The 15,797-nt window shown below is 51.8% G+C and overlaps 1 protein-coding gene across 5 annotated transcripts in view; it reads left to right on the top strand.

Annotated features, from left to right (window-relative positions):
• Nucleotides 1–15,797, top strand: part of KSR2 (kinase suppressor of ras 2) — an 84,763-nt gene that overhangs the window by 18,119 nt on the left and 50,847 nt on the right. For all 5 annotated transcript variants that reach the window (XM_030500355.1, XM_030500353.1, XM_030500356.1 and 2 more), the window contains exon 5: nucleotides 12,402–12,583. In XM_030500355.1, the coding sequence (XP_030356215.1) occupies nucleotides 12,402–12,583 (182 nt within the window). The remainder of the gene's footprint in view (nucleotides 1–12,401; nucleotides 12,584–15,797) is intronic.

Raw genomic sequence — 15,797 nt, 5'->3', positions numbered from 1 at the left:
GTGAGCTTCCCCACCTTTGCAGCAGCAGCAGCCCATCTCTTCTCATGCTTTTATTAGTGTTCCAGCATCCGATCTGAGCTCTACCCTCAGCTAATGGAGTGGGTATTGCCAAAGGCAAAGCCTGCCTTTGCTTCCCCAAAGCCCTTTGGTCCCCACCGTGGTCATCACATGCTCCAGGTCACCCTGACATGGGTCTGGGGTGAGGTTTGGACATGGGTGTCTGGACCTTATGCCAGCAATCCCTTTGGTTGCTGATTCTCTGAGCCAGCCAGGGATGGATGCCTGGGATTCCCTGCAAGCAGAAAGAGCAGGGAAGGGTGTGGAGAAGGAAGTTCTTCCTTCAGCACTCTCTGCCTGGCTTTAACCTGCCAGAGGGGAGATTGAGATGAGCTCTGAGGCAGAAGCTCTTCCCTGTGAGGGTGCTGAGGCGCTGGCACAGGGTGCCCAGAGAAGCTGTGGCTGCCCCATCCCTGGCAGTGTTCAAGGCCAGGTTGGACACAGGGGCTTGGAGCAACCTGCTCTAGTGGAAGGTGTCCCTGCCCGTGGCAGGGGGTTGGAACTGGTTGAGCTTTGAGGTCCCTTCAAACCAAACCAGGCTGGGATTCCATGGTTCTTCTGGTCCCTGCCTGACTGTGTCCAGTTTGCCCAGTGTCTCTGGTGCTCCCCTTCCTGGTGGTACTGGGCAACTTTAACTCATGGTTGATGAATTAATAGAGGAAAGAGAGAGCCGATGCGAACAGAGCTCCCTTGTTCATCCTACCGGGGGTTCATCGTGTCTATGTGGGTGTCCCAGGCTCCAGAAAGGCACTTGGAGAACAAGGGAGGTTCATTTTCCCTAATGGCACTTCATGGTTTTTCAGGAGACAACCACTAAATCCCACTTGCTAATCCCATTAGTGCTTTGGGATAATAATTAGTGCATTAAAGAGGCAGCTTCTCCTCTTCCCCCTCTTCTCCAGCAGAGGTGTGCTCAAGTGCAGCTGTTTATCAGCCTGGATGTGATGGGTAATGCTTTGCCTGGCACAGAGGAAAAAGTGGCTTTTGGGGCTGTTATCAGTTAATTCCTATTTTGTGTCTGTGTCCGTGCAATGCACGTGTATTTTGGGGTGGGTTTGTTTCTTTTTAGTGTCATAATTGTGGTGTCTGGGTCCTCTGTGCTCTCTGTAAGAGGGAGGTTTCCTCCTGACCTCAAACACGAAATGGAGCTCATCCTGAAATATGATTTCAAGCTTTCTCTGATCACCCCCTTCTGGATTTAGCTGTTCCAGTGGGCTCTTGCTTTGCTTTGGATCATGGCTTTCTGTTCCCTGTTTGTATCCCAGCATGGAAACAGGGGCTAGACCTGGAGAGCTGATAGTCTGGAGACCCCAAGTGCTGGGAGGGATCTCCTGGGGTGATTTTGCGTCTAGATTTGCCTCCCTCCTGCCTCTCTGGAGGCTGGTCTCTGGTGGGACCCATCTGAAACCCTCTCAAGAGGGAGGCTGGTGTCCCTCAGGCTGCTTTACCTGGTAAGCCCCGTCTCAGGATGGGGCGAAATGGGCTCTGGGGAGCCAGAGTAATATCAAGAACCTCTGTCCCTATGAGCTATGGGTCAGTATTGATAGAGGGAAGCTGTCAGGGCACTATGGGGCTGCCCCACAGATGATTCCATCTCAGTGCAGGCACTAAAGTAAAACACCACCATATATTTGTGAGAGCAGGAGCAGCGACTGGGTCCTCTCTGGAGCAAGGCCACCACGTACCACTTGATTCTTGATGGCAACTCCTAAGTTTGCTTGTATCTTGTGTTTCGGAGCTTATTTCTAGGGTTTAATCCATTGCTTCTGTATGCCAAGACCTTCTGAAGCAGGGGTTAAGGTTTTCTGAGCTTAGAGCCTCAGATTTTCCTGCATGGAGCCTCCAGCTGTTGACCGTAACTCTGGAGTATGGAACATTACTCCTAAAAAGATCCCCTGGCTTCCATAAATCCACAATCCATAAACATCCCATGAACAGCCTTGCAAGGGAATCAAAACATTTAGAGTGCTTGATAATATAATGCCCATTTACTACCTCATGAATTCCACGGGCCATTTAAATCCTTCATGGGTAGTTAATGATTATCCATCAGCAAGAAGTCAGGAGAAAAACCAAACTCTGAGTGGAAGGTCTTAAAAATACATCAGTTGGGGAGTAAAAGTCAAGCTGGTTAAGAGGGGAGCCCAAGAGTGTGTGTTAACCCTTGAAGGGTGTGTGTAAAACAGCCTCTGGAAGCAAGATCTGCCCCAGGGTGTCCTGCCCTGATGGATCATCTTCATCCTTAGACCCATATAAAGGAGAGCTGAGCCAAAAACCTCATCCCCTTCCCAGCCGTGGTTCCTTTTGCCACGCTGGTGTCTGGCCAAACTCATGAGCGCGCTCTGTGGCTTTCAAAGAACAGCCTCTGGCAATCAGATGGGAGGGAGGATCAGAGCATGTCAACAGTGGATTAAAGCAGCATGACCTGACAGAGCTGAGCCCCAGGGGATGCTGAGCTCTCCTCAGGGCTGACGTGAAGCAGCTGCTGGAGAGGACATGCTGTGTTAGTGGTGTACCCAGGGCAGGTTTGGGCTGGGAGGAGGCTCCTGCAGCTCAAGGCAGCCTTATTGTGGGTGTATTTTCAATCAAGTCTCCTTATCCTGTATCATTGCAATCACATTTGAGGCGTGGGTGCAGGTAGGGTTGGATGCTTTGGTGCAAAAGGTGTTCTGTTTATCCAAAGATATACCATGGTTGACTTCCTTGTCTTTAGTCTCATTGATCCTGAGGGTATGTTTTGGTTAGAGCATCTTCCAGTGCCTAAAGGGGCTACAAGAAACCTGGAGAGGGGCTTTGGACAAGGGCCTGGAGGGACAGGACAAGGGGAACGGCTTTAACCTGCCAGAGGGGAGACTGAGATGAGCTCTGAGGCAGAAGCTCTTCCCTGTGAGGGTGCTGAGGCGCTGGCACAGGGTGCCCAGAGAAGCTGTGGCTGCCCCATCCCTGGCAGTGTTCAAGGCCAGGCTGGACACAGGGGCTTGGAGCAACCTGCTCTAGTGGAAGGTGTCCTTGCCCGTGGCAGGGGTTGGAGCTGGAGGAGCTTTAAGCTCCCTTCAACCCAAACCAGGCTGGGATTCTATCATATCCTGGATGGATGAACTCAGGTGTGAAGTTCACATCTGATCTGGTGATAGCGCACTTATCCACTTCCTTATTTTCCTCTTGTATTATTTCCAACTCCAACTTGAAGCTTTCTGTATTGTGGGTGTTTTTCTCCATCCCATGTAACAGAAACCCCCTGAGAACAGGATATCTCCAGCGGCACTTGGCCAAGGCTGGTGTAGGATCCTACTTGGGGCATCTGGGCAGAGGTGTAAAACTGAGTCATAGACTTACAGAAACCTGGGACCAGAGAGGTCTTCTCTACCATCCCTACCACACCAAGCAGCCTGTGGTTAGACTGTCCCGAGAGTTAATAATCTAAGCTGGAATTCAGTGTTGCTGAGAGATAGGTCATTGATTCTGCTGCTCTGCAACCTTTATAATAATGATGTTTTCCCTTGTATCAATGCCAATCAACTCTTGTACCAGGTAGATCAATTATTTGCTATTCCACACGGATTGGATTTGAAAGAGCAGCATTGAGATGGATCTCGTGCCTGGTGCGTCTGACATTTCCCAGGCTTGGAAAGGCAAGTGGGCTCTTGGCATTGGGGATGAGCAAGAGATTGATGTTTGCAGAGCAGGTGGATGCAGCAGGACACTACCAACATGTGCAAATAACCCATCTGCAGCATTGTGTTATTCATCCTCTATGGCTCCAAAAGTGTAGAGACCAGCTTGGTATGTCTGCAATGGGGAGAGCATTGAAGTTAGGGAATTTGAAGAGCAAACAGAGCAGCATCTCTCTCTGTTTGCAAATCATCTTTGTGATGCATCTCGGTGCCTTTGGTGAGTCAGGGCTGTGGAGTTCTGTGCAGGTCCTGGCTTGCCTCCAGCTCTCTCAAAGTATGGTCTGCACACCACGTCTTGACAGTGATGGGTAGGCTCCGTAACCAACTGGCGCTCTGCTGCAATTATCCCACTGCTCTGGGCTGCAGTTCTCCTTAGGTATGTCATTAATGTTAATTACTGCCGTGGCATTCCATCAAGAGGAGCTTTAACATGCTTGGAGGAGAAACTTTTCACCGTGTCCTTTAATGAGAAGTTGAGCCTCCTTTTGCCACTTGGGAAACAGAGAGCGTGGTGATGAACTCAGGCAAAGATTAACATCGTGAGGTGGGAGGTGGCAGAGCTCTCCTGCTGCTGGCACTGCTGCCCGATGTGCTGCCTCCACCGCGTCCATGCTGGAGGGGAGGGCAAGTGCTGTGGGCAATGTGCCATGGTGGTGACTAGGGAACAGATTGCCCACTGTTGGTCATGATAAAACCAGGAGGACATGCTTGAGCTCTTCACAGTTCTCTCTTCCAGATGCAGCTATGCAGGAAGGACATGAAACAGCTCCTCTGTCCTTTTCTTTGTGGTCCAAGAGATTGGTGAGCTCATTTCATCACCATCCTGCAAGCCCCTGCTGACCTGCTGCTGTGGCCAACCCAGAGCCCAAGCACGTGGTGGGTTGGACAAGTGCTTTGGTGCTTCCTTGGCAATAATGAAGCGAAATCCAAGCAGGCAGGGAGAGCAGGATTCCCAAAAAGCCATGAGCTCCAACTGCTCCTTTTCAATGAAAGAGCTGCCCAAGCCCACCAAGCATCAGCAGCCTGTAAGCAAACCATGGAGCAAAGATTGCCCCAAATCTCAGAAGAGATGGCAGGTTTGCAGAGCTGTAGTTAGTGTAATGAACCTCTGCCTCTGGGTTTTCCTCCCAAAACAGGTCCAAGTGCTTGTGCAGATGCTTGGACCACACCATGTGTTACTCTGCTTGTGTTAATGCAAGGCAAAGTGCTTGAGTTGGTCACATCCCTTTACTTACTAGAGTTTTGCAAGCATGGAGATGATGATGCTGGAAAATGGGGTCTAATACCAATGGAGAAGTCTGTGGTCTTCAGCCCACCCATTCCTCTCCCATGAGGACAGGATGAGAGAGCTGGGTTGTTCAGCCTGGAGAAGAGAAGGCTCTGGGGAGACCTTATTGTGGCCTTTCAATACTTAAAGGGGGCTTATAGGAAAGATGGGGCAGACTTTAGTAGGACCTATAGTGATAGAACAGGGGTAAAGGTTTTAAACTAAAAGAGGGAGACTTACTTAGAGTAGATATAAGGAAGAAATTCTTTATGATGAGGGTGCTGAGGCACTGGCACAGGGTGCCCAGAGAAGCTGTGGCTGCCCCATCACTGGCAGTGTTCAAGGCCAGGTTGGACACAGGGGCTTGGAGCAACCTGCTCTAGTGGAAGGTGTCCCTGCCCATGGCAGGGGTTGGAGCTGGATGAGGTTTGAAGGTCCCTTCCAACCCAAACTATGATTCTATGGGATGGATGAGGAAACCCACCTGAGTGCAAACAAGGAACACCCAGGACAGAACTGGTGCTGAAGTGGCTAGAGAAGATTCCATCTCGGCATCCTTAGTTGGCCATAACTGGTGTTGCTCATCCCCCAGTGCCCTTGTGTGTCCCTCAAAGAAACGTAACAGTGGAAACGAAGAAACCAGAAGGGGCTTAATGAGAAACAGGATCCTGTTTCTCAGGATTTGCCTCAGGATCTGGCAATTAGCTCCTGGAGCTCCTTCCACACAGCAGCCTGTGTTTGCTCCATGCACCGCTCCTGCTGCCCTCCTGCAGCACCATCTCGTTGGCACTCAAGTGCTGGGAGAAGGGAAAGAAAAACCCTTCTTGGCTCGAGCTCCCTTCAAAGAGTTTCCCAGCTCTATAATTTGCAGCTGTAATAAAAAGTTCTGCTTTGTGCTCCGAAAAGAGAATAATAGATCAGTAAGGCTCGAATGTTAAAGTGCAGCCATCCAGGGAAGCAGGGACAGGCACTTGGATAAATATTTAACTGTTGAGGCTTTGATATGAAAACCCTGCTTTTCCTCTGGCTGGAGGAGGAGGAAGAGGAGGTTTGTTGCCTCTTACAGTAATGGGGAGGATAAATGTAACATCTGGTGGCTATTCTCTACGTGTTTATTTTGATACCAAGCAAGTATTGTACAGAGCTTGTGCAGATCTGGATGCAGAATGAAGAAATTTCTTCTCTTCAGACAGGTTCAAATAATCCACTGGCTTTACCTCTGTCTTTGCCTTGAACACTGAACATGCTAAAGCAGCTGGTGCTGTCCTGGCTGCACGGGGAAGGATGTGCAATGGCAACGGGTGTAGATGCTGTATGTTGGCTCTAAGGCATGAAAGGTGACCCAGTGCCTCCTTTCTGACTGTGATGGCTCCAACCATGGTAGTTCTGGTCCAAACTCCTCAAGCCTATTGGTTTGAGGATGAGAAGACTCTGGGGAGGCCTTAGAGCAGCTCCCAGTGCCTAAAGAGGCTACAAGAAACCTGGAGAGGGGCTTTGGACAAGAGTCTGTAAGGACAGGACAAGGGGGAATGAATGGCTTTAACCTGCCAGAGGTGAGGTTCCTGTTCCCATTCCCATATTCCACCTTCTGCTGCTGAACACTCACTTTCCCATCGTATCCTGCTCTTCCAGCCTGTGACATCCCAGCTGCTTTTGCACAGCCAAGCTCCGTTACTCCTCACCAGGTACCTTTATGTCGGAGACCCTACAGAATCCTTCCCATTCCCGCATCCCTCCTCGCGCCACAATTCCCCATCAATCCCTGCCCTCCCACCGGTGTTCCATGCGCGCAGAGCCTCGCTGGGGCTGAAAGGAGTGACGGGCCCTTTGTCCTGGGTGTCTGCTCCTGTTTTTCACCGCCTGTTGAAACCCTCTATTTGTTTCCCGCAGCCGGTGATGAGCGTTTGAGTGATCGCACAGAGCAGGCGAGGATGAGCCATTCAGGCTGGATTGGCACCTGAAGGGATTTGCATTAAGCACTTCAAACTAGCTGGGCTTTTATTTTCCCCTCCTTTTTCTGAAAACCTTCATCATATATTTAGCAGCTTCTTGCATGAAATTGCCTCTCTGATAGTTGGCATTTACCTACCTGAGAATGGAATCGATCCCAGCTAGCGGTGCTGATTTACCCGAGCATCCATGTCAGCCCGGGGCAGAAATGAGCCCTGATGCTCCTGTGAACTCTGGTTTTGGGGGTTTTGGGTGCAGGATGCTGTGTCTGGTATCCCTGCTGAGACATGCATGGGGAAGACAAGGATAAAAGTAGGAAGGTTTTGGGGCCATGCAGAGGGTTAGGGGATGGTGAGAGGTAACGTTGAACACGTTGACTGAGGATGTTGTGAGGGTCTGTATATCAGGAGCAGCCGTGGGGCTTGTAATGTAGGAACCGGTGAGCTTGGAAAAGGTCTGGGGAGCTGAGGGCATGGAGCAGGATCCAGCCCCTTTTTCCCGGTGGGAAGCCCGGAATCCCTGCAGCAAGGGCTGCTTGGTGCTGGCAGAGCCCCCGGGGCTGCCTGGCTTTGCAGCCTCCTGCAGTGGGGATGAGGCTGGGATGAGCATGGAGAAGGGACCTGAGGCTCCTGGAGTGTCCAAAAGGAATAGTTGGGGTGTTCAGATTTGGGGATTTGCTCTGAATCTGGCCAGAAAAGAACCATTGCCCCTGTGGTGGCACTTTTCCTGCAGTCCCTGGAGGATGCTGTAGGCACCCCAGGGTGTCTGCATGATTTTGTGGGGTCTTCAAGCCTAGAAATGGGCTGTGTGTGGTCCTCTGCTCCCCCACAAACCCTTTAAAGCCAAAATGAAAAGTAACTGGTACAGAACTAACTCCCCATGTCCCTGACTGGCGTTTTGCTGCCTTCCTCGGCTGGGCTGGAGTCTCATTTCGGTGGTTGTCCAGCTGTGACTAGAGGAAAATGGTCCTTCCCAGGCGCTGGGAGGTATCAGCACCATCTAAATAGCCCCTTACGGCAGCCCCAGGCTTTGCCGAGCCTTTTCCCTTCTGCTGCATTTGCTTCTCCATCAGCATTCCTGTGTAATCACCGGGATGTTTTAAGCGGAGCTCTTACCTCCCCCTCCCAGAGCCAAGCAGCGAGAACTTCCCAGCTTCTGGAGAGGTGTGAAATGGTGCTTAATGGGGGGATTAGTGCAGCCAACCCCCCCTCATCCCCCTGAGCATCCAAGCGAGCCGGGTTTGCATCCTGCAAACATCCTGGACTTTGCTGCTTTCTCCCCATCCATCTGGGGTTGTTCGGCTGAGGCTTCCGTCAGTGAGGTCTGGCTATGCCCCGTATTCCAGGAATGGGGGGTCTGCTGCTGAGTAGGGGCTTCATCCCTGTGGAAAACTGAATTAAGCTGATGTTATTGCTTGTTTTGTAAAAGAAATCCTCTTTTTTCCTTCTGCTGTCCTTGACGGGTTTGGGGGTGTTTACGTGGGGTGAATCCCGGCGGGACTTGGCACAGAAGAGGGGGGTCCTCCAGGATGGGGTTCATGATATGGGGACTGGGGGAGTTTAGGCTGGCAAGACCACGATGCATGTCCAGCACAGGCTTTACCCCCACCTCATGTGGTGCCACTTGGGTAAATAAGGAGGAAATAGGAATGTTTGCCAGAGGTGGGTGAAGCTGCTCCCGAATATTGGAAGTTGACCTGGGGGTGGTTAGGAGGAATAGCCTCATCCTCCCATGGGATTTACACCCCTATCTCCACTCACCACCTGAAAAGTGAGACACTTCTCACCCCACAGCAGAAAAAGCCTAATTCAGGAGTGGATTGCTAAGGAGGAAAGGTTTTTGCAGCAGGGCTGGGATGGTGCAGCCCCAAGTGTGATGGCCACATCCTGCACCATCCTGGTAGTCACCAGCCAAAGCACATCCCTCTAATAGCCAGAAGTGCTTTGTGATTTACTGAAAGTCCTGCTGGTGGGCAATCGGGTGTCTCATCCCTGTCCTGATGCTCCTTCCATGAGCTGAGATGAACACGGGCAGTGCAGAAGCACAGGATGGTCTGAACGGATGGACTCAATGTTCTCAAGGGTCTTTTCCAACCTGATTCTATGAAACAGCATTCCTCAAAAATGCTGCCGGTGTAAGGCCAAGGGAACCATCCCAATTTTACTCTGAGATGCTGCAGGGCAGATGGGTGATGTAGGAGGCTGGCAAGGAGTGGGCTGTGACCACCATGGCAGCAAGTTCCCATGGCTGACCCCATCCTACATCCCTGTTCTGAAGCCCATGCAGTGAGGGCACTATTTGACCCTCTTTTTGCACAAGCAGCCCCAAACAGGGCTTGGTTTGCATGGCAGAGAGGGGTATGCTCCATGTCCTGCTGCCATCCTGGGTGCCTTGTCCCCACATAGGTTGTTGTGGTCTTGGGGCTGCTTTGGAGCATCCAAGAGGAGATTGCAGAGAAGCAGAGGAACTGCGTCACCTCTTGCATGTCTTTGTAGCTTGTTTGTGCTTGCAGGGCTCATGCTCCTCCAAATGTTGGGTTATTTGCTTTTTCTACCTTCTTCCCCATTGCCTTTGCTGGAGGATGGGGCAGAGGATTGCTCCCTACAACCATGCACAGTGCTGGGACACCCACTGCCAGTTTGGGGGCAAAAGGACAACCATGTCCTCTACATCCCAGCCATGGGCTTGCCCATGGACCAGGGAAAAGGGGTCAAGGCCATGGTGAGATGCTATGTGGCCAACCCTCACCTGGCTGGGTCATGGGGGTTGTGTGTGTTTCTGAATTCATTTTTCATTCCTGAAGAAACAAGGAGAGAGAAAAATCTCTCCAAAATCACTCATCCTTCCTAATAACGAGAGCTGTCACAGCCCTGCTTGGCACGGAAATGATGCTCATGGTAAATATTTGCTCTGGAACTGATTTATGGGTGGAAAAAATGGAATTAGTGGCTAATCAGTGCGTTGCAGGAAGCGCTACGGGCCGGGTGCTGTGGCCAAGCTGGGGCCATGCCTGTGCTGGGCGAGATGCTGTGGTCATGGCATGGGGCTGGGATCAAGCAGCAGTGATGGAGGGGCCGGTCTGGCTCTGGGGCTTCTTCTCACCCTGGTGCTTGGCAGAGTTGCTTTAAGGACTTGGGGTTTAGGACTTTGATTGCCCCTGGCTGGGCATAGCAAACATCAGCCATGGGGCTGCTGGTGCATTGGACCCCATGGGCTCCAAGGCAGGAGGATTGTTCTGTTGGACCTGCCCGGAGCAATCACCTTCCCCATCCCAAGGCCAGGTTGGACACAGGGGCTTGGAGCAACCTGCTCTAGTGGAAGGTGTCCCTGCCCGTGGCAGGGGGCTGGAACTGGGTAAGATTTAAGGTCCCTCCCAACTCAAACCAGACTGGGATTCTACGATTCACTCTATGATCCCAAGCCCAGCTCACCCAAAGAAGTCATTGCAGCCACCCTAAAGGCAGCAGCAGCTTTTCCTGTGTGAGGAAACAATTAACTTATTAAAAAGTGGTTTAATTTTCTTCTGCTGAAGCTGCTGCACAGTCATTTCCTATCTGCTGGCCCAGCCAGATGCCCATGGGTGCTGCTGGCCCTGGGGCAGTGCGAGATGCATGATCCCAGGGAGGATGGTTCTCATGTGGTGTCTGAGCTCAGGTCAGTGGTGCTGGAATGATGGCAGCTGAGCAGGACCCTGTGCTGGAAATGAGTGTGGAAGTGTTCAGGAAAGCGGCTGCTTTCCCCTCGGGCAGGTTAAAGCCATTCCCCTTGGCCTGTCCCTACAGGCCCTTGTCCAAAACCCCTCTCCAGGTTTCCTGGAGCCCCTTTAGGCCCTGGAGCTGCTCTAAGGTGTCCCCTTCAGGAGCCTTCTCTTCTCCAGGCTGCCCCAGCCCAGCTCTCTCAGCCTGGCTCCAGAGCAGAGCTGCTCCAGCCCTCTGGGATCGAAGGCAACGGGTTGTGTTAGAGGCTGTGATTCAGTTGTACATCAATGCTGAGCGTGTCACCTGCAAGAAAACCATCTCCAGCTGTTTGTGAGCTGTGCTGCCAGGAGGGCAGGAGCCTCCTTGATGTCCATGAGCTGTCGCACTGCCTGGTCTGTGCTCAAAGGGGGATCTCTGCACCAAATCCTCCAGATCTCCAAAGGGATTGAGCTGTCCTTCCCGCAGACTGCTTTGGGCCAGGCAGACGCTGCTCCTCTCTGCCTTGCACTGTTGCAGTGTGGCCAGGGTGGGAATGGCTGAGCCAGTGAGGCAGAGCAGAGCCAGGAACCTGCAGCCCAGCCCTTCAAGCTGTCGCTGTCGCTCTGCATTGCAAACCCTTCAGGTTCGTGTGCTGCTTTGGGCCCATCTGAGCTGCTGAAGTGATGGCTGGTCCTCGACGCAGCACAAGGCAGGTGGGAAAGTGGGCTGATGAACGAGAGGTGCGTGTCTCATACCCTGCTGCTCTGACGAACACCTCCTGGTGCTTTGGGTTGTCTGCCCCATGGTCCTATGCCTTGGTGAGCAGTTCCTGGGGTTCCTGTTGGGGCTGCTCAGTGTTAACCCTGGGTGACATGCAGTAACCCCTCAGCTTTACTCAGGTCCCCTGCTTGGGCCCAAAAATGGATGAAGGTGACATTAAATGACATTAAAAATGGAGCTGATTCTGCATGCTGCAGAGTGCTGGTGATCTGGGTGCCTTGCTCCTAGTGAGAAGGAGCTGGGACCAGCACTACCATGATGCACAGAGAGCAGCATCTATTGAGCTTAGCAGCACTGTGAGTGCCTAAATCCATTTTGCAGCAAGCAGTCTGAATCTGCTCCGTAATCCCTCCGTGCCTCAGTTTCCCCCATTTGAAGTGGGGTTGATAGTAACAGTGGGGATGAGCTCTGTGGGGTGGCTGCCTTGGAGAACCAGGCTGGCAGCCTCTGAGCTGCTATGAAGAGGAGATGTGATGGGCACAGCACCACATCCAACCCTCTTGGTCCCAAATGGGACAAGGCAGTTACTTGGTTCTTGTGCAATGACGTTCAAGGACTCAGAGCACAATCCCACCTTTTGACCATCAGTGTGGCCCATGCGGGTTTGTGTTGGCAATCTCTGGGGTTAGGCACTGGGGGGTGATCCCTGTGAAGGGCTGGTGGGCAGTAGGTGATTTTGGGGATGCGATAAGGCTGGAGGTGATGGGGCTTTTGGACCAACTGACCCTTTTCAGCCCGATCTTGCAAGAGGAAGAACTCTTGAATGCAAAGTGTTCCTTAGTGAAAATTGCCTTTTTTTGATGATGAGAAGGGATGGAAGTTCTCGTAGGGAAACGGTTCTGATTATCACATAAGCTCACAGGGCAGCACAGCATCTCCACACAAGCAGCCATCCTAAAGGTGCCACTTGTCCCTTGGTGCATCGTTCCCTCTTCCCCCGCAATTTCTTGCCATTCACTTTCCTTTCCTTTATTTCTCCTCCTCCTTCCCTTGCAGAGTCAAGAAGAAGAACAAGCCCTTGAACCTCAAGATCCACAACAGCGTGGGGAGCTGCGAGAACATCCCCGCGCAGCGCTCCCCGCTCCTCTCCGAGCGCTCCCTGCGCTCCTTCTTCGTGGGGTACCCGCCTTTCCTCCCCTCCACCCCTCCTGTCCACACTGAAGCCACCTTCTCAGCAAGTAAGTTCAAGTTCTCCCTTCCATGAGGTGGGTGATGGTTGATGCCAAGCAGAGAATGGGGTTGTGGGCTCAGAGTGTCTCTGGTGCATTGATGGTTGATGGAGGACGTTGGTTGAGTGATGTGCAGGTGCCTCACATCAGTGTCTAGAGGTATGTGGGTGCTTCTGTGCAAGTATAAGCCTGGAAACTTGATGATATCTATGTCTGTCTACATACAAATCCACTGTAATATTGAATATTGATTTATGCAAACAGATCTGCTCCCCCATCTCAATAACATGGGTGCAGGAGGGTGGCTGCTGTCATTTGGAAAAGCCATGAGCCTTTCCATGCTTGGTGACACTGACTGTCACTTGAGAGTGACTTTTCCAAGGGCTCCTTTGTAAATCCAGCTGTGGTTTCACCTTCATGCAAGGAGGCCGTTTTCTTCCTTTTCCATGCTTTTTTCTCCTTCACGTGGGGTTTTGAGCCAAGGTAGTGAGTGTTGTGTGAAGGCAGCCCCAATGCAGACAGGTCTGGTGCAAACTTCATGGAGCTTGATCCCAACATCCAGCCCCAATCCTGCCTGTGAGTCTGCCTGGGGGTGGGATGCCCTTTTTGTGAGAGATGCTGTTGGTGGGACTCAGTGGGTGGGTTTGGATCAATGTCCTCACCCAGGGCATTGCTGCTGGCTGGGGAGAACCAGCCTGACCCTTATTCCCCAGTCTCGGAGCGGTGCTTGATGGATTCTGCAGGAATTGAAGCTTTCACAAGCTCTCAGACCAAACAAAACCCTCCCAGAAGCTGTGTGGCAGCTGCTGGGAGTGATTTGCATGCCAAGAGCTCCTCTTGTTTCCCGTTGCTCAACTGAAAACTTCCTCCAGCTCCACATCCCAGCTGGGTTTCTACCACCTTCCCCATCCCAGACTTTTCCTCTTCTTTGCTTTCCCAAAACGTGGTTGTCCCAGCTCAGTTTGGGTTCTTCCAGTGGTTTTACTGCTTGGCTCTTGGCTGAAGAAGGGGTTTACAGGCAACGCCCCTCCCTGCCCATCCAGCCCCCTGCACCAGCAGGTTTTCCTCTTGCTGTACCTCTCACCAGGGTTGGGAGCAGCATCAGGACACCTCTGCAAGGCAAAACCCTTCCGATTTCTTTCTGTCTGTCTTTGTTTTACACCAATCATCTGTTGTTTGGGGTCATTGAAGACTCATTAAGCCATTTCCGGCATCCTTTTGCTCCCCTTTCTTTGGCTTTGGGGACAGAGGGACCTGGCAGGAGCTCTGCAGGCATCTAGAGATGCCCATTTACGTGGCTCTCAGCAGGTTTGCCTGAAGCAAGGGGTATTTTTCCATTGCTCTTTCCCTGTGGCATCAGCTGAGTTCAACCTGGAACGATGGAGATTAACAGAGCAGAAACAAGAAACAAGACCTGTTCTCAACACCCCCTCCCACCGTGTCTTGTTGCATTGGATTACATCCCGCGGTGTGATAACCTGATGGAATGTGGCATGGCAGGAATGGGATACAATGAGAAATGATGGGCTATCAAGTGACTGCTGGAGAGGTGTCTCTTTGCATTTCCCTCTGTCCTTCACCTTTCTTGGCTGCTGTTGATGCTTGTTTTCTGGGCTAGATGTAAGCCATGGAGAGAGGGGCTTGGTTGCACCAGCTTGTGGATCCCCATTGAGAGGTTTTAGCATCGCTGAAACCATTTGGTCCTGGCAGGCTCAGCATCCATCCACTCACTGACCCTCAATCCCATGGATTTGTGGGGAAAATATGATGCAAGGCCAAAAAATGACAGTGTTTTTCCTAGCTTTTTTGTGTTTCTGCGTCATTTCTGTTCTGGTGGCCTTGTCCTGGAGCTGCATCCCAGGTTTCTGTCTGCTTCCACGTCTGCTTTCTAGTTTGTGACCCTGTGGAAGAGTGGCACATCCTGTGCGTGGCAGCCAGGTGCTGAGCATGGAGAGACATGGGGTTCGGTAGAGCTTGATGCCAGGGTTTGTTACCTTGTGGAGAGGAGATGAGTGATGCCAAGGTGCAGAGGCACACTTACGTGGGGAGGAGTAGATATCTGTAGCTTTCCCCATGCTCCATGTTGCCCTTATGGGACCTGACTGGCTTCCCCCTGCTCTGTACATGGTGCTTTGTGTGTCCTGTTCTTCCTTATATCCTACCTGAATCTCCCCTGTTTAAGTTTGAACCCTATGACTACAGCCCCTGATGAAGAGTCCCTCTTCAGCATCCTTGTAGAACCTGAAAGGCTGCTCCACAACATCGCATCCCTATGACCATGGATACCTAACCCTTTACAAAACCCCAACAGCAAAATGCCCCTTCCCTTCTTCCCTGGTGGGATCAGTATGGCAGCACCTGGTATGCTCTGGATTGATGTGGAATGACTTCCCTAAGCACTAAAAGAGAAAACTATTGTCGTTGATGGATTGAGATGCAGGAGAGGAGCCTGGTGAGCCCTTGGCCAGACCCTTCTCTCCCCGGCTGTCTCTCAGTGATCTCTTTTCAACAGGCAGTGTGTCTTGCTGTTTGCGGCAGGAGCATGCTCCCGCCTGAATCACCTCTGGTCCTGCTCGGATGTGGGTTTGGATGCCTCTTGCTTGTTTTTAACAGCCAGTTTGCCCTGGTGGGAGCTGATTTCCACAGACATGGAGCAAGAGCACAAGGGTTGGCAGTGAGCTGTGAAGGAGCCTCTTTCTCCTGCAGCACAAATCCTGCTGGAGGGGTGAAGTCCCCTCCACACAGGGCCAGGATCCCTGTGAATTTGGGGTTGGAATTGATGTTTTTTTCTTAGTAGCCCTTGGAAGGGAAGTAAAGACTTTTGGGGTGCCCTCGAACTCCAGTTCGGCCCTGAAGTAGCCCATGGCTGAGGGACAGAAGGTGCTTTGTCTGGCTGCATCCAGGCCCCTCTCTTGGTGCTTCAGATCCCTCACAGTAAACAAGTGACCACCCGAGACATGTTGTTACTTGGAAATAGGATTTAGGACTGAACACCACATGACTTGGCTACAGGCACCAGAAATCAGGTTGGATCTTCTCCTTTTGACTGTAAAGGCTCATGTCTAGTAGGTCTTATTTGTGTCTCTGTTATCTGGGTGTCCTGGAGGTGGCTGTTGTTGCTCCCTCTGCCTGTCCCCTCTCTGCTGCAAGTCCAGCCACTGTCACCACATGCATCCAGATCATCTGCTTGATGTTCTCCAGGATGGACCAACAACATTCAGGT

Source organism: Strigops habroptila, chromosome 11, assembly GCF_004027225.2.
Source record: "Strigops habroptila isolate Jane chromosome 11, bStrHab1.2.pri, whole genome shotgun sequence".
Lineage (NCBI taxonomy): Eukaryota > Metazoa > Chordata > Aves > Psittaciformes > Psittacidae > Strigops > Strigops habroptila.
Note: the sequence above shows the minus strand (reverse complement) of the source record. Positions and strands in the feature narration are given on the sequence as shown.